This window comes from Curcuma longa, chromosome 2, assembly GCF_044706935.1.
Source record: "Curcuma longa cultivar G26 ecotype Majalengka, Jawa Barat chromosome 2, ITB_CL_G26_1.1, whole genome shotgun sequence".
Classification (NCBI taxonomy): domain Eukaryota; kingdom Viridiplantae; phylum Streptophyta; class Magnoliopsida; order Zingiberales; family Zingiberaceae; genus Curcuma; species Curcuma longa.
In genome coordinates this window covers 8,606,492-8,623,632 of record NC_133862.1, presented here as the reverse complement: position 1 = coordinate 8,623,632, position 17,141 = coordinate 8,606,492, and the positions used below count along the sequence as shown (strand labels likewise).

At 37.9% G+C, this 17,141-nt stretch overlaps 2 protein-coding genes across 3 annotated transcripts; both read right to left on the bottom strand.

Moving 5' to 3' along the window:
- Window positions 1–3,174: 3,174 nt before the first annotated feature.
- LOC141821052 (receptor-like serine/threonine-protein kinase SD1-8) lies at window positions 3,175–6,419 on the bottom strand. Of its 2 annotated transcripts, XM_074708413.1 has the most exons (7): window positions 5,081–6,419; window positions 4,883–5,005; window positions 4,654–4,793; window positions 4,362–4,572; window positions 3,905–4,142; window positions 3,682–3,832; window positions 3,175–3,595 (listed from the first exon to the last, which is right to left on the bottom strand). In XM_074708413.1, the coding sequence occupies exons 1-7, from the start codon at window positions 6,417–6,419 to the stop codon at window positions 3,323–3,325; spliced, it is 2,475 nt and encodes an 824-aa protein (XP_074564514.1). In that variant the 3' UTR covers window positions 3,175–3,322. The 2 variants fall into 2 exon arrangements, with proteins under 2 accessions (XP_074564514.1, XP_074564515.1); XM_074708414.1 differs by lacking the exon at window positions 3,682–3,832 and having other exon boundaries at window positions 3,507–3,595.
- Window positions 6,420–8,627: 2,208 nt separating this feature from the next.
- LOC141821356 (rab GTPase-activating protein 22-like) lies at window positions 8,628–15,965 on the bottom strand. Its single transcript, XM_074708779.1, has 11 exons — window positions 15,600–15,965; window positions 14,851–14,946; window positions 13,202–13,305; window positions 11,920–12,164; window positions 11,427–11,549; window positions 11,173–11,261; window positions 10,540–10,645; window positions 10,052–10,149; window positions 9,651–9,911; window positions 9,105–9,188; window positions 8,628–8,997 (listed from the first exon to the last, which is right to left on the bottom strand). Exons 1-11 carry the CDS (start codon window positions 15,693–15,695, stop codon window positions 8,983–8,985), a joined length of 1,317 nt encoding a protein of 438 aa, XP_074564880.1. The 5' UTR covers window positions 15,696–15,965; the 3' UTR covers window positions 8,628–8,982.
- Window positions 15,966–17,141: the final 1,176 nt, after the last annotated feature.

The window sequence follows — 17,141 nt, the reverse complement described above, 5'->3', positions numbered from 1 at the left end:
CTTCCAATGATTTAGGCAGGAAAAGAGAGAGAGAGAGAGAGAGAGCGCCCAGCTATTTACAGAATTTTGGTTGCCTTCTCCATGATATTATAGCATTTACAGAGATTAGATATCAGTCAGCAGAGGAACAGGAAATCCTTATGGAAAGTACGCGTCTTCGTCAACCTCTTTAATTCGTGATGGACCTGCAGTGAGGGTGACATTTTTTGGTGTTTATATAGGCCATGAGAGTTGCTCATAAACACCTAGGGACGGTGACATTTCCTAGTTTCTGACTCTTTCAATTTCCAATTTTGCTGTACTATGTTCTGCAATAAAGTTTGAAGTAGTTTAAACCACCCTTCTAATCAAGAGAAGCTCATTATTTTGACTGTTTCCTCCGTCCTCTAGGAACAATAATTGAATATGAACAGACGTAGGTTGTTAATAAGGCCAGTGCTGGCTGAAAATAAGGCAACGAGGCACAATTTTTTTCAGTCTCCGTGCCATAGTGCCGCGGTAGAATATTCAGGTTGTCATCAATAGGAATCGCAATCAAAGGATATTGACCATCTGAGTTGGCTGCAAGTTCGATCCCCAACTACGACGTATTTGTAGGAATTTTTCTTCAAATAGGAATCGCAATCAAAGAATGTTGGCCATCTGAGTTGACTGTTACGTGCGCTTCCTGATTTAACCTGGTGGCCGGTGGGAAACTTCTGTGGGACCGGACTGGTCACCCCCAGAGATTGAGTCAATACGACTAACTGAGATTATCATTTTTTAAGTAAGACCTAATCGCCGGAGCTAGTAAACTCTTTGTTCCGGTCAAAAATCGACGACAGTCAACCCACCGGTCAAGAAGATGCCACCTCAACCGATGCGGGCCCGGGTAGGAGGGAGACCTGCGAGATGAACATGAACGAACGGATTAGCTGGTGCCGAGGGATCCCGGCAGGTCACTCCGACGCTCAAGTCAGTTTTCCGGTGAAGAAAGTAGTAGCAGAAAGAACAGTGTAGTAGTTAGAATGCAAGAGATTGGATCCTTTGTTCATACCTGCGTGCGAAGTAATATACCTTCGAAGAGAACATTCCATCTGACAGAAAGGACAGGCGATGGAGGCATCCGAGGGGACCAAGCCTGGACGTGTCTGACACCTGCGCCGATAGGGTGGCATCTAGGAAACAGTAGCGATACTCCTATACCTGCACTGTGGCGAGATGCCACACGTCACCCTCGTCGTTTAGCTGTAAGTAGAAAGGTAGCTGCAGGGACAGGATGAGGCATGGGGACGTGGGCGCAGCCTTCCCCTGCGCAGCCGCTCGCACACTTAACTGTCGGTGTTGCAGTCAGGTGATAGTGAGACTTGAGCATGAGTTGCTGTCGGAGTGGGAAAGGGTACCCAGGACCAGTGAGGACTGGGTTTAGCCGGGTGGTGTGAACAAAGTAAGTGGCCGGGCGGACCGGGCAAACTGACCATCAGACATATGTTAAGTATGGGAACCCGGGTGAAGGGGCTTAGAACAACCATGGGAAGCGTCGGCCGAGCATATGATGGTCGGGGGGGCATATATCGAGTCTGAGTCTGTTGAGATGAGCTTGAGGAGACTCAGTACCCGGGGAACAACATACGGGAGAGAGGCTGGTCTAGGCATGGTTAAGGGCCTCCTGTCCCGGGCAAGAGAGGTAAGGACCCATTCTGGTCGGGCATGAAAGTAGTAGCCTCTAGCTCGGTGAGCCAAGCGGCAGGATAGTCGGGCGAGAGGCTCAGTCCGGTCAGGGAAAAGGTCGAGCTAACCGGAGTGCGATGTATTAGGAGTTGCCCGGGAACCACCCCAGTACTGTGACATATCCTCGGGTCAGGTTGTAGTTGCCTTGTCCCGGGAAGTTAGGCAAGGGGCCGGTGTTGGCCAGGCAAGATAATGCTGGGACTCCTTGTGGTGATAGTCTAGCCGGGAAGTCCGAGTACCAGGCCTCTTGGCCCGGGTGAATTCCTTGGGTCATTTAAGGTATAAGCACATTTTCTCTTATAGGCTTTTTTCTTCACATACAAGTGAAAGTCTCCGAATAAATATCTCTATGAATGACCATGACATATTTGTATGCTAAAAATTTTCAAATAAACTTTTTGAATGTTTCAATGAATGATCTTTGATATTCATTTCAAAAATAACTTGATAGAAATGACTTAGTTTTTTACAATAGACTTTTATTAATATCTGCTAGTAATATATCATTCACATACAAGATAAATATAATAAACTTATTCCTACTGAACTTGACATATATGCATTGATCAATAGGGTTTTTCTTAAAATATTCTTAAAATCGAATGAAGTAACCACCTAATAAAATCCAACATGGTCGTGTTTGGCCCAACCAGAATATAACCCGACTAGAATGCCACATGACCTTGTCATATTGGGCAACATGGTCGTGTTCGGCCTGTGTGCCCTCTAGCACACCACACGGTTTGGCTATGTTTTTTAACAGGGTCATGACGTCCCAAAATCTTATTTGCTAATAACAGATCAAACGCGATGATTATCATAAAAAAAATATCAGTGATTATTTCTGTTATTCATGAAAAATTACAAAAAAAACTCAATAATGACGCTAATCCTAGGTTTTCTTTTATGAATTTTTGACGATCAAACATCATTTTATGATAGTAAATCAAAATCTGGCATAAAATATCGAAAATCAATGAAAACCCTAAACTTTAATGCCATAAAATCGATAAAACAACCGTAACTCTGATACCACTTGAGAATTATGTTTTCCTAAATTCTAAAGTATAAGAACTTGAAACAGGAAAACAAATCTAGCACAACAATATAATTACATTGTTTTATACGATAAAAATTAAATATAGAAGACAAATGATGGACCTGAATATAGTGGAATAACCGTCATCTTTATGTGTGTCGTCCACGAATTTAATCATGTGGGAAAAGCAGAAAGGGGACTGGTCTTCCATAGAGATTGGGTGAGAAAGGCAGAAAGGGGGCTGGTCTTCCATAGGGATTAGGTTGACGACGTCGAAGTGTCCACACCAATGGACAGCAAGGAGATTTGTCAAAATAGCTAACCCTATTTATAATGAACTCAATCTATTATCAATTATATAATAGTGCGGGTTAACGAATTCTACACATGTAAATTCTCACATTCAATTACTCAAACCCTCCATATTAATTAGATCACATAACGGATTTGATTCTTAATGGTATAAATCTGTTTGTCACAAATACATATAAGGCCACATAATATCCAATACTAGTTTCATATAAATATGACTAGATGGAAATAACCAGAAGGAAAGGGAATTGAAGAGAGGCCTTATAGTGTCTTTGATTTGCTTGTTGTTGAGGAATCAAACTCCAAAGGACCTCTTAAATTTACAAATCTAGGAGGACTTGGTTCTGGCAAAAGAGAAAAATCAGGGTCTAACATTTTCAATATTGTATTCATCGTTGGTCTATCCATCGGTTGCTCTTGAACACATAAAAGCCCACATTTTATACAACTCAATACCTCGGTTGCTACAAATGAATGTGCAATTGATTCGTCGACAAGCTTCAACGCTTCACCATCTTTCCACAAGTTCCATACCTAGAATATAATGAGTGATGAATTAGAGGAATAAATATCAAAAAAATAAATTAGATATTTGTTTTGTATAATTCCCTTCTACTTACATCACCAAGAAGAGTCATGTGGAATGGAGAGTTATAAACACCTCTATTCCTTCTACCGCTTATGATCTCAAGTATTAATATACCAAAACTAAATACATCAGATTTTATTGAGAACATCCCGTTCATAGCATACTCAGGTGACATATATCCACTGCATTAATGAAAATCAAATCTCAATGTTTTGTGTGACAAAAAATGATGAACGATTAAAGATAAAACTTACTAGGTTCCAACAACTCTCATTGTATTAGCTTCTGCATCGTCACCTCTAAATGTCCTCGCCATTCCAAAGTCTGATATTTTAGGATTCATGTCCTTGTCGAGAAGAATATTACTAGCTTTCATATCTCGATGGATGATTCTTAGCCGAGAGTCATAGTGCAAATACAACAATCCTCGAGCGATCCCAACTATGATGTTGTATCGTGTTTTCCAATCCAGCAATCCACTTTTTGCTTTATCTGCTTGCAATATCAAAGTTACAGCACTCTCATTAGCATCTGCAAAATTGGTTAGCAGAAGAGTCTCTACAAGTGAATGTATAAGAAGGTTTTGAAGTAGTCGAAGTTTTCCTTATAAATACGATAGATTTGTGCCTTAGAAACAGTTAAAATTGTGGAATGCTCAACCAAAATGTAACTTAGGCATCCAAGCCTTAGAAGCACCAAAAACAAACTAACCAAATAGAAGGGCATCCAAGCTTCCATTAGGCATGAACTCGTAGATCAGCATCCTTTCCCTTGCTTCGATGCAACATCCGAGAAGTCGAACAAGATTTCGATGTTGTAACTTAGCAATCACCATTACCTCGTTCTTGAACTCATGGGCACCCTGAGTCGATGTCATAGATAGCCTTTTCACAGCTATCTCTTGTCCATCCTTAAGCTTACCCTGTCACCACCATTTTGGAACTCCAATTCAGTTAAAATTTAGGTAGTCAAGGGCTATAGTAAAATTTATCCAAAAGGATACTTTGTATACTGGTCCGTAACCTCCCTGTCCAAGCTTGTTGCTTGCTGAGAAGTTGTTGGTGGCTTCTGCAATGGTGTCCAGATCGTATATTGGTAGGTCCAAATCCTCCTTTTGTGTATCATCATCAAAATAAATGACATCTACCAAGCGACAATCGCAGCTGTATTAGTGATTATGCTAAATTCAATGCGAAGTAGTTGGCCATCAGCAAAGAGTTTTAATGGCATACGTTTCTTCTTCCTCCGGCGAACCCAATAAACAATGAATGCCAGCAGAAAAATAGCCAGAGCAGGGGCCACAATGGCGGCAGCCACAGGACTTCGAAGGCCAGGCTTTGCACCTGTGCCTGTGCCTGAACAAGAAACTGCGAGATCAATGGAGGAAAATTCAAACAGTATCTAATTGAAGAAATCTGCATCGAACTCACTTGGGAGATCGGCTGCTGCTACTCTCACGAAGAGATCCTGCCCTGTTCCGCCCGCGTAGAACTTGATATCCAGTAGATTGGTGGTCCACCAGAGCACGCATCCGTTGCCACTGCCGCTGACGTTGGCCTGCGCGTAGCCGGTGCAGGAGCAGTTCCTCAAGCAGCGGACTCTGCACTGTTCGAGGCTCACCATGCTCCAGTCCACCGTCGCCGTCGACGTGTCCGGCAGCTTCACGCTGCTCTGCGTCACGAACCCATCGGCGCCGTTGAGGCAGTCCAACGCCGTGATCCTGACGCAGCCGTCCAATTCGACGCTGTTATTCCGACGGGTGAAGCCCGGCAGGCACCTGCACATCGTCGACCCTTCCGGGTGGCAGACGCCGTTGGGACCGCATCGGGCCACGCTGTCGCACTCGTCCCGCGGCGCGAACCCCATGAGCGACCACATCTGCCGGTCTTCGATCCAGATGTAGTGCCGCAGTGTGCCGGAGTTGCTGAGCACAAGCCTATCGATGATCGATGTGTCGATCAGGTTCAAGGAGAAGAAGAGTTGGTGGGGATTGGTCGTGTAGTTGAAGCCGATGCCGACAGCGCGGTCGCGTTGCATGCCCTCGGCGCCGCTGAACCGGTTGCCGTTCCACGGGCCACCCCGCCAGTGCAGTCGCGGGCCGTCCGTTATAACCATCTGCGGATCGCCGCTCTGGTCGATGCTCATCGTGTAGCCACTCGGCGCCGGGTCGCTCCTGCTCGTCCATGCCGTGAGGTTGTAGTTGCGCCCGGTCGTCAGGTCCCACCCTATCTTCATGCCCGGGATGTACGTGTCCGTCGGAAACTCGAAGCTCTGCCACGCTACAGAGCTGCCGTTGCTGACCACGAAGTTTCCGGAATCGAGGAGTTGCGCGACGGGGTTCTCGAGAACCGTCGCCGAGTGGGAGGACCAAACAGCAGTTGAGTTTCCATCGGTGACAGTGAGTCCTCCGTCGGTGGTTAGAGAGAGACGGCCGGACCGGCCGGTGATAGCTTGCTTGCGGTTGGCAACCCATACCACGGTTTGGTTGTCGTTGATGTTGTGGTACCATATGCCGATGTAGCGATTGCTGGAGCCGACGGGGCTGAAGAATCCAAGGGCGAATCTACCGCCGTCAGAGATCAAGGTCGCTCCGTCGGCGTCAAGGAGAGGAGTAGAGAGAGTCAGGGTGTCTCTTGCACTGGAGCGGGAGCAGAGAGTTGTAACGACGAAGAAGAGGAAGGAGCAGAACGGCACAATCCTTGTTTTCATGGCCAATTCAAATGATCTAGGCAGAAAAACAGAGATTTGTATTAGGATAACTTTTCTCATTATAGATAGCTTTTCTCTTTGTTTATTCATACTAAGATCACACGTTTCGTTAATACAATTAAATATTGGATGCCTAATAAATCACTCAAGATAAGTGGTTGGGAGTTGGGAGTTGGAGACGAAGACATTTCTTTTGGAGTTTCTTCAAAGATTGTAATTTTAAAATTAACAATGATAATAGTTTATTATTATTATTATTATTGGTTGAATCTAAGCCATTCTAATTGATCAAAACAGGGTATTTAATACCATGGTTAGGAATCAAATCGACCTAACCAACTGCGCTAAGTCGTCCAAATTAACCAACTTTCCTACTTAGTCATGTCAAATGATCAAGTTGACTCAATAATAAATAATAAGAACTAGTTAGATTAGATTCACTTAATTGATCGAATCAAGTCAAACCAATTAGCTCATTCATCATAATATCTAATTGACCCAACTGAGTCAATCATGTTAGTGCAATAAATATCTGGTTAAGGTTGATCGAGCTCGAGCTGACTCATATTGAATTTCGATGTTTGAGTAATATGGTAGTTGGTTGAGGTGAAACGTTAACGTAGATCAAGGCTGATCAGATACTTAACGGTGAAAAAGTCTAAGTGGATCACGGTTAACCGAATATTTGACAATTAAAAATTCAACGAGGAGTTAACCAGCGAAAAGTCCAAGTGGATCACGATTAATCAGACATTTAAAAGTTAAAAGTCTAACAGAAAATTGACAAGAAGAAAATCCAAATAGGTCATGGTTAACTAAACACTTGACGATCGAAAATCCAATAGGGAATTGACTAGTGAAAAATCCAAGTGGATTCCGATTGACTGACCACTTAACAGTCGAAAGTCTAATAGGGAATTAGCAAGTGGAAAGTTCAAATTGACCAGACACTTAACGGTCGAAAGTCTAATATGAAATTCACAAATAGAAAATCTAAGTGGATCACGATTAATCAGACACTTATCAATCAAAAATCCAATAAGGAGTTTGCATGAGAAATGAAGTCTTAACAAGTTAAAGTTAACCGAATGTTAGACAACGAAAAATTCGAGTAGTCAAAGTTGATCGAATGTTGGCCAAAAGAAGTCCTGATAGATTGAGATCAATTAGATACTAGGTAAGACGAAAATTCAACTTCAATAAGATCGAAATAGGAATATTAAATGATTGATATGATGTATCGATCATCCGTTGGATTCAAAATTTTGAAGGATTGCTATAGTATTGGATTTAGAATTTCTAATATAATATTTTATTTTTTATTTTTATTTATTTTTATTTTTTCTATAGTACTAATTGAGTCATGAGCTTAATTGATCTACTATTGGTACTATAACAACAAACAAAAGATTCAAAAATCAATTAGAAACTCGATTGATTGTCTAATCAACTCATGGTACAATAGTAACGAATAGAAGATGTAGAAATCTATTGAAAACACGACTGATTATTTATCAATCGATTTATGAGATTTAGCAATATGGTGATCTAACTAAATTGGAAAGAACCATTTTACAAGTATAATGGTTTGATTTGATGAAATCGTCGATTGATATGTAAAATTAATCGACTGATAGACAAAAATCAACTCGACAACAACTCTATAAAAAAATTTCGAAAAAATTTGAAAGAGCCAATTCTTGAGGGTTTGAGGACAACCAACAAGAGATATTCTAAAACAACCAACAACATCCAAAGTAAAATTTTCATTTGTAAAAGTATTTTAACTTTTATTTGTATTTATATCTTTATTTTATTTTGTATTGCCTTTATTAGATCGGAAAGAAATATATTATAAGATGTTTCTTTACATCTGGATCTAGAAGATATCCGAGAAAGAGAAGATTTAGTGGTAGTAGTTCATTATGACTAGACCTGGATGTAACAATTTTAAGAGGTTGTGAATTGAGTAAATCGATTATATTTACGTTGTGTTATCAATTGTATTTTAAATTTCCACTGCATAATTTATCAACCCAAAAGGAGTTATTCACCCTCTATCTGGCACCGATCCCAACGATTCTAAGAATCCCATAAAACTGGCTCAATTACCTGAAACGGTCAGTCGAATTGAGTTGCAATCTTTCCTCTTTCTTACGAACAAACCATGTTGGCTTAATTGTCTTGATTCTGAGTCTACTTTTTATGCTTCACTCCTCTCCTCATCTTCCTCCAAACCCCTACAAAATAAGATATAAACAATTAGAATTATATAGAAAATGATAACAGAATTATAAGCAGGGTTCTGAGTTTTACAGGAACAATCCGTTTACATTTAAGAAAAATGCATTCCTGACATCCTCATTTTATTAATACATCAGGTATTGTTACAGTTACAGAAACCTTGAACAATTCGTGTTCTTTAATCAATACAATTGCAATGGTTTGCCGAGAAGGAGAACAACAAGTGCGAGAAACTTCGTGGAAGGAGCAGCAAACTAGCTCACACAAAGAACACAATAAGCTAGAAACTTGATGCCTCTTCAGAAATCTTTCACCAAGTAAATCTTACACTATTCGGCATCTGGAGTCAACTCTCGTCAAACAGTATATACTCTGGAAACTATGAATTTTTGGTCTGAAGATTTTGAATTTTGAAAAAAAAAGAAGGTAAATTAGAGCTTTAGATATCACTGTTAAACACGTTTTATAAACTTAAATTGCATGAGAAAATGAAATGCTCACCATTTTCAGGTATTTCTTGTGAAGCTTTATCGCATGGCTGCAAGCTTTCTTTGCGTCTAAATCTCCAGTTATGTCATTTAAAATCTGAATTGAAGCAGTATCAATCAAAGCCAAAAAGAGGCAATGGGAGTGACAGGAATTTCTCACATTTAAGTGCAAATGGCGTCTAAATCTTCAAATTTTCCTTTTTCTGAGCATCTTTTTACTAACATACTAGTTAGCAAATTCGAGTATAGGTTTGTAAGTTTGTTAATGAAAGGTGTAACTTCGCTTGTAACACAATTCCACGTAGTGAGCTGTGGACTAATAGACGACCTTCATAACCTTAAATAACATAAGTATTATTAAGGTACGGTTAAACATATTGAGTCAGTGGTTGGCTATGAGCTGAGAGTATGCGACAATTAAGTCTTATACAGCTTCATAAGCTTAGATAAGTAACTACTATAAACTCGGGTTTAAGCATTTTGGACTAGTGGTAGCTTTTCTTAAATGATCTCACTAATCACAAGGAAAAGACATTCATATAAGTTTGGAAATCCTTACCTTAACAACATCGTCCAAACCATGTGCTTCGTGCAATAACTTTGTGCTTTTATCCTTGAGAACACTAGCAACGAGAAAAACTGTGATTGGCAAAGGGGCTTCAGAAGTTTTAGTTCCATTCCTGATATTGTCCCTTTCAAATTTCCCAAATTGGCGAATTGACTTGACTTTCCTTTTAGACCTGTCATTCTTTTCAGTTAAAATCTCTGGTTCTTCATAAAGCATGAATAGATCAGGATGATATTCAGAAGCCCACATCATCTGTATGAAATATTAATGTCAGAAGAGAGTGTAAATTGTAAGAACCCTATCGTTTTATATGTAAATTGTATTGTATTGTATGATTCTAACACCCATGTATGAGAGCATAGCCCAATGAGTACCAGTAATAATGGTCATACCTCCCAAAGATACAAAGAATCTCCGAAGGACAGTTCTCGCCTGAACAATACCATGAGCATGCGAACTGCAAAAAGGTAATCACCTCCGCCTAGGGTTTCTATTCAAAAACAAACACAACATAAGCACCTGCACATGGAGGAGTCACAACACTGAAACAGCTGAGATAGCTACAAGGATCATAAGGCGCCCTTTTAGACATTAGAGAAAATATTTAAGTAAACATAAGCTATGTCAGTTTAGTTGTTATCTCCATATGCTATTATACAAAATAACAAAGTTAAATTTCTTGTCAATTACATAACTGTCGCATTCAACTGCAAAAATAATGCAAAGTTTAATAGCTATAAGCGACATCTATTGCTTATAATGATAAGTTTAAGAGACAAGGAACTATGAAAAAAAATTATAAAATATTTGTCTAGATACATCAAGGCACAAACTATATTTTACAAAATGCAGTTATATTCTAGTTTCTCGTGTCACTTACCGAGGTGTTGGTGAAGCTTTGGGTCCAAAACTTGTGTGATGGATGCTAGACTTTGAAGTTGGTTCTCCACCCCGACAGATCTCTCAGTGCATCTGAAATTTCCTCGCTTTAAGATTTCAAATGCAAAGGTGATTAAAAGACACGTCAAAAGAATATCAAAGAGAACTATCAACAAGCTACTAGAAAGAATTTACTTTACACCAGTTCAGCAAGTAAGCAGCATATCGTGTTGTCTCGTATTTGTAATTTGTTGGTTGTTGTCACAGTTAGATATTTGTTTCTTGGAAGAAAATTCTGATAGATTGCTTGGAAGCAACCATATGGAACAAGAAATAAGATAATAGTACCCGTGTAGAAAGATTCTAGATGAACATATGTTAGAGCAAGAAAGAGCTTGTACATTGGTAATTGTTCTCCTCTAATTATCATATAGGAAGAAACCTAGTTTTCACAACCAGCTATCTCAAATTACTCTTCTAGTTCAGACATCCTTCCAAAACATTAGCGACATAATAACAATTACATGTAGGAAAATATAAAATGTATCCATTTTCATTCCTCTCCAATATTGCTCATAACTGTATGATCTTACTAAACGTTAACCAATAAAAGGGGGAGATGACAACAAAATACCAGTTTGTGCATCAAACGCTCAAAACACCAGAATGCATCTGCTTCATCTTCAAGAAGAATTATCATTGGAGAACAAAGATCACTCATTCCTGATATTACACGTGCAAGTCATATTAAATTTTGTTGTCAAATATTATGGAAAAAACATGTCAATATGAATCTCCCAAGGATTGATGGTTGAATTCCAAGAGCAGGAAAACAAGAGAAGAAAAGAAGAAAAGAATATACAGTTTATCGATGAAATATGTTATCACCTTGACAATAGCCAACATCTTTGTCAATCCAGGCATAGACAGCAAGAATATCCCAAAGCTTAGAAAGATTTTCTTTCTTCTCATAAAATACCAGACTTCTATCAGTCCGAAGCACATCTAGACCTATAACAAGTAGAAATACAAATTAAGATTTTAGTTCATAAATTATTACTGAGCAGGATATGAAATGACCCTCGGAACTTGTTTCTTGAATGATCTGTAGAACTTCTCATGATTTTTTTTTGTAAGAAAAAACAATTTGAAAAAGATTAAATTCCTTAACATACGTTCAGCAGCCACATCAAGCATACTAAGCCACCAACCTAAAGTATCAAGTTCATCTTTCAAAAAGATATCACAGTGCCAGCACTTATGTTAACAGATAGTGTCAGAGAAGATGTAGTGACACAAAAGCATATTAAAGGACAAGAAAGATAGAAATGGATGATAGCCAACATAGCAAAAGCATGGAACAAATAAAAATGAAAGGTACCAATTTGATGTAGAGTAAGCTTCCAACTAATCACTTCTTTATTCATCAAAGGATCTGTGCTTTCTGCACCGCTATCAACTTGTGACCTTTGAGATGGAATTTGATTAGGACTGGCTTCCATGAGAACTAAAGGGTCTTTAATAGGTTGACCATCTTCAGTGACTAATGGAGCTGTGACAACTATTCCACTGCCAACATGAGAATCCAATTCACGACACACATCCTTCCATCTTTGATATTGCACTCTGTATGAAAAAATGAATCCTTAGGCTGGATACCAATAAGTCAAAATTTTCTGTTAACACGTTTTAGCCAGAAACTACAAAGTCAATAGTTACTACCTTTACTAATACAAATCAAACACTTAATTTTTCGTTAACTAATCTAGAGGTGTATAATAAAGATGTTGGTAACAGTCTTCATCTTGAAAAAGGACAGTCCGATGCACGAAATTCCCGCCAATGCAGGGTCTTGGGGAAGCTTTGAACCACATTGGATCTATTATACGCAACCTTACCCTGCATTGCAAGAGGTTGTTTCCGTGACTCGAACCCATCACATGGTGGCAACTTGACGATTGCGCCAAGGCTCCCTTTCAATCTTCATCTTGAAGTATTTAATATATCTATCGATTTATTGAACTAGAAAACAAAAATCAATCAAGGTCTTGACCACTTTGCTTGTAAAAATGATGGATTTCCAATTGATAAGATGATCTGATCGAACATAGTTTGTTTGGTAGTTTGCAATTTTTGTAACATTACTAATTCTATCATCATAAGCAATTATTTCAAGAATTTTGGAAAACTTAGTTTGTGACAAAGAGTGAATCAAAGAACTGTGCTTAAATTAATATGGACCAATATAAATTAAGAGATAAAGTTTGAGGAAGAAGAGAAACAAACAAAAGAAAAACCTATTTACTAAGCACGGGTAAGTTTGTGTACATTAATTTTCGCCTACCAAGATTGACTGAAGCCTTGTGTGGGGTTGTCTTAATTTTACATAGTCCATTGGTGCACAGGCATATCCTATCTAATCTGTGGATGGCTGATGACACTTAATTATCATATATAGTCTATATTCACCATTACACTTGAAAGCAAGACTGCAAGAGAAAAACATCAGAATAAAGTGGAATGAGAAAAAATGGATTAGCATCAGTAGCAAATATAGCAATGATGGACATGCCTCCGAAATGAGAATAGTGCCACAAGAAAAATTTCTAAAGTATATGCAATATACCATTTGCAATTAAAAAAAAAATCCAGTTATCATGTACCTTCGCTGCTGTCTCAGTTGCTCACGTTCATCAAAGGTGCTTTTTGGATCAAAGCATCCAAGTAAGAACTCCCAAACCTCTCCTCTTATGGAAGGATGAACACCCTGATCCAGTAAGGAAGGTATTAGGAATCAGTGGTATCAAAGTCAGTTGCTCATCTTAGGCTGTTATTTGTTTTTCACTTGGAATGAAAAATGAAAGGATATCACGATACTATGCTATTGCAAAAGCAAACAACCATTCCTTGATGTAGATATACTAGTCATGCAAAGGGGATTGTTGATAAAGCATGGCCAACTATATTATCAAGTCTAAGAAAGAGAGGAATACTCACCTATGTTATTAGTAAACTCTACCCGCCGTATAAATGGACTAATAATGTTCCTAAGTCACATTAATAAATATGCACAATTCCTTGATGTTAAAATACTAGATACAACACTTGTCATGGCAAGATGGACAAGCAATATTCAAAATTTGACAAAATAAATATGAAACATTCCTTGGTGTTGAGCTACTAGTCATGGTAAAAGGAATGCCAAAGAAATACCTAGTTTTTAATTGGCTGAAACCCAACAATGGATCCCCTACATCCAAGGTAAGAAGCACAAGTTAGATTAGTATTTTGGAATACTAACCTTACTGAATCCTTGGCATACCGTTCATGTAAAGTCAATCCCATTAACGATCACCAACATAGTAATGATATAGATAGGTCTCATAGTAATCCTAATAATCTCTTCTCATATCTTTTCCCTCTTCCTTTCTTTTTATGTACCTTTGACTTTGCACATACCCTCCTATTGGATGGCATTTATCATTCATTCATCTTCTTGCCACGACTGCCTAAAAGAAATTTTTTTAAAAAAACATTAGACTAAATCACCTTGTCTCCATGTTTCTCCCACTAAATTCCTCATGCCTTTCTCTCCCCCCGATTTGATAATATATTGTCAAACATGTCATCGAGGTAGAAGGATCATTAACTTGATATGAGAACTTTGATTAAGTCACCATCTTTTGTGCCTTTAGCAGATGAAATTGATAAATTAGGAGTTAGAATCATAGTTTTTATGAGAGATGTAGCCATACTACAGACTAAATTGATTTTTATTTGCTCTAAAAAAATCCAGAAAATTAATTGAAATATGTCCAAAAACAGTTTGTTCTTGTTGTACTAGAACCATAAATTGCCTAGATGAGGATCCTATTGGTGTACAAAAAATCTACCAGAGCTTGTCTATTCCTTCCATAAGTAAAAAAATTTACTATATTCTTGAGCAAGTTAAATACTATAATATCAGAAATTTTATAGTTAGAAATAGTTAACAGGTTCAACCAAAGGTAGAAAAGTGAAGATGAAGAAACTACTTGCTCATATTACACGTTTCCAAACTTTTGCCCGAGTAACATGGAGGTGAAGTAATTTGACCTCTCAAATATAAAAGTTTCCCTTGGTTTACTTTTCACTAAAAGTTAGATATAGAATACAGCTCATTTCTGGAGGATTTCAATGATACCCATGGTTTATTTTATGCAAAAATGCTAGTATAGTGCAACAGCACAGGAGTTTTTATATAATGATGTAGCAAAACTATAATGAAGGAGGAGGTATTGATGCTAAAAGAAGAGCTAAATATCAAATATACCGCCCGCTGTATACGACTGAGAACCGAAGCAATGTCCAAATAACCTTCTGGACTGAATGCAGTTTGCCATCTTCGTATGCTTAGAGTCCTTCCAGCCTACATGAAAAACTAGAACAATTTTGTTAAAGGAATTAACTGAAACATTTGAACAAGGAAATTCAAGACTATTTAATGTAACTCAAAAAGATCTTTCTGTTAATAGATACTCCTTTAGTGGTATGGACCCTCTAATGAAATAATTCACATCATTCAATTTCCTGAATCCCACCTCTACGGTTCACGTGTTATGCCACGTCTCTAAAGTGGTCTAGGCATGTGAAAAAGGCACAATAAATAAGGAAGAACCGAGCTGAATTCACCTAGAATGGAAATAACAGAAAAGGCCAATCATCGTTGCTTAGCAAGATCTGACAAAACAACAGATGTGTTAAAATCCCTCTCTTCTGCCTTGATACAGCAAATTCCCCATTTCAAGCTTGATTTACATGATATAGAAGCATCTATTAAAAACCGATACAGAATAAAAATATCAATAGGACCAAAGTAAATATTTCCAGATCATGTTTAGCAGGCAATCGCCAAGTGCCATGATCTTACAGGCCAGATCATGTCTGTCGCTAATGAATTTCTGCGTTGACTACAAGACAAGTTTCAAGAGGAGCTAAGAAAACATCCCAAAAATCCAAAACTCACTTCGAGCAAATCTTCAAATAACCAAAAAACAAAAAACCCCGAACGATCTAACGAACCTTAATCTTGAACTTGCTCTTGGGCCCCTCGGCGCACCCTTCCCGAGCCTCGTAGTAAGAATCCGCCGGAACCCCGCTACCTCTCCACGTCATCATCCTGCCAAACTCCCAAAAGAACAATCCACCCCACCACAAAAATCTCAGACAAGAGCGAAGGATCCCGCGCGCGCGCTCGAGCTGGAACCCCGGCCGCCGATCAAACTACGGAAAGATCCCACCTTTACACCGCGCCCTGCCAGGAAATTGTCCAGATCGAGCGCTGAGGAGGCAAAGACTCCGTCTTGGCGAGGGAGGCAGGACGGAGCGCCCCCTCGGATTTGGAGGGAGCGCGTCCGCTCTCTCGGTCGATAGCCGGCAAAATGGAACGAGTCCAGATTGCTCCGCGTAGATTTGGTTGATTTAAGTCATTATTAAGTGACTTAATTTAGTCTTTGTCGTATAATTAAAGAGTAAATCACTGGTTTGTGGTTGCCGTCCCGAGCGGTTTTCTTTTTGTTAACTTTATTTTGAAGCCATTATTTCTTTACTTAATCATCTTTTATTTTATTTTATTTTATTTTATTTACATTTTCGCTAGTATAATAATATTGACTAATGACAGAATTTATGGTGGTAAAAAAAATAATAATAATTAAAAGTACATCTATTTTTTTATTAAAAAGAAGTCATATATTGATTTTTATCAAAGATTACTTCTTCCTATAACGACATAATAATCATTATTAGTTCATCTATATTTTTTTATTTAAATTCTAAATTAATCAGAAATCATAACTATTATAGCAAGTATGAAATCATCACGGTTACAATATAAAAAAAATTAAAATAAATTATTTAGGTCATCTGAAAAGATTTTAAATGATATTTTTTTTATTTAAAATTGAATTGTTATGGATTCTATCTAGTAATCAGTTGTATATATCTTTGAACGAATTTTGATTTGATATATTATACGTTACATAATTCAACCCCGAGTTAAAAGTTATGATCTCTCAAAGTTTAGAATTTAATATTTACGTTGTAACACTTACAAAATCGTAACTGATACAACTGTGTAGTAGTTACGAAATTGTAATGGCTATAATTGTGTAGTAGCTCAATTATAACAGTTACGAAATCGTAGTTGTTATACAATTGTAGTAGTTACGTCTTCGTTGTTACTATGATATGAATGTTAAATTCTAAACTTTCAAAAATCATAATTTTTTACTTGACTTGAATGATAAGACATATAATATATCAAATTGAAACTTGTTTAAAGATCTATAATTAATTATGGGGTGGAACTCGTAACAATTCAATTTCAGACTAAAAAAATATTATTTAAAATTTGTTCAGAGGTTTCAAATAATTTATCTTAAAAAATTATTATATATTATAATAACTATAAAATCGTAACTACTGTTACGTATTTGATTTAAATGGAAGATAATAATAATAATAATAATAATAATAATAAATGATAATTATGTCATGAAGTTAAACACCTTTTTAATAAAAAAAATCAACATAGAAGGTCTCTTTTAACTATTCCATAAAAAA

What these genes read in the sequence shown, in the direction of transcription:
- LOC141821052 (XM_074708413.1), bottom strand. Translation starts at nt 6,419, where the DNA reads ATGAGAAAAGTTATCCTAATACAAATCTCTGTTTTTCTGCCTAGATCA. An exon ending in AGCAGCAGCCGATCTCCCAA is followed by an intron (nt 5,006 to 5,080) that starts GTGAGTTCGATG and finishes TTTCTTGTTCAG; the next exon opens with GCACAGGCACAGGTGCAAAG. An exon ending in TCGCCGGAGGAAGAAGAAAC is followed by an intron (nt 4,794 to 4,882) that starts GTATGCCATTAA and finishes GTCGCTTGGTAG; the next exon opens with ATGTCATTTATTTTGATGAT.
- LOC141821356 (XM_074708779.1), bottom strand. Translation starts at nt 15,695, where the DNA reads ATGATGACGTGGAGAGGTAGCGGGGTTCCGGCGGATTCTTACTACGAG. An exon ending in AGAGCAAGTTCAAGATTAAG is followed by an intron (nt 14,947 to 15,599) that starts GTTCGTTAGATC and finishes TTTTTCATGTAG; the next exon opens with GCTGGAAGGACTCTAAGCAT. An exon ending in CAACTGAGACAGCAGCGAAG is followed by an intron (nt 12,165 to 13,201) that starts GTACATGATAAC and finishes TTTTTCATACAG; the next exon opens with AGTGCAATATCAAAGATGGA.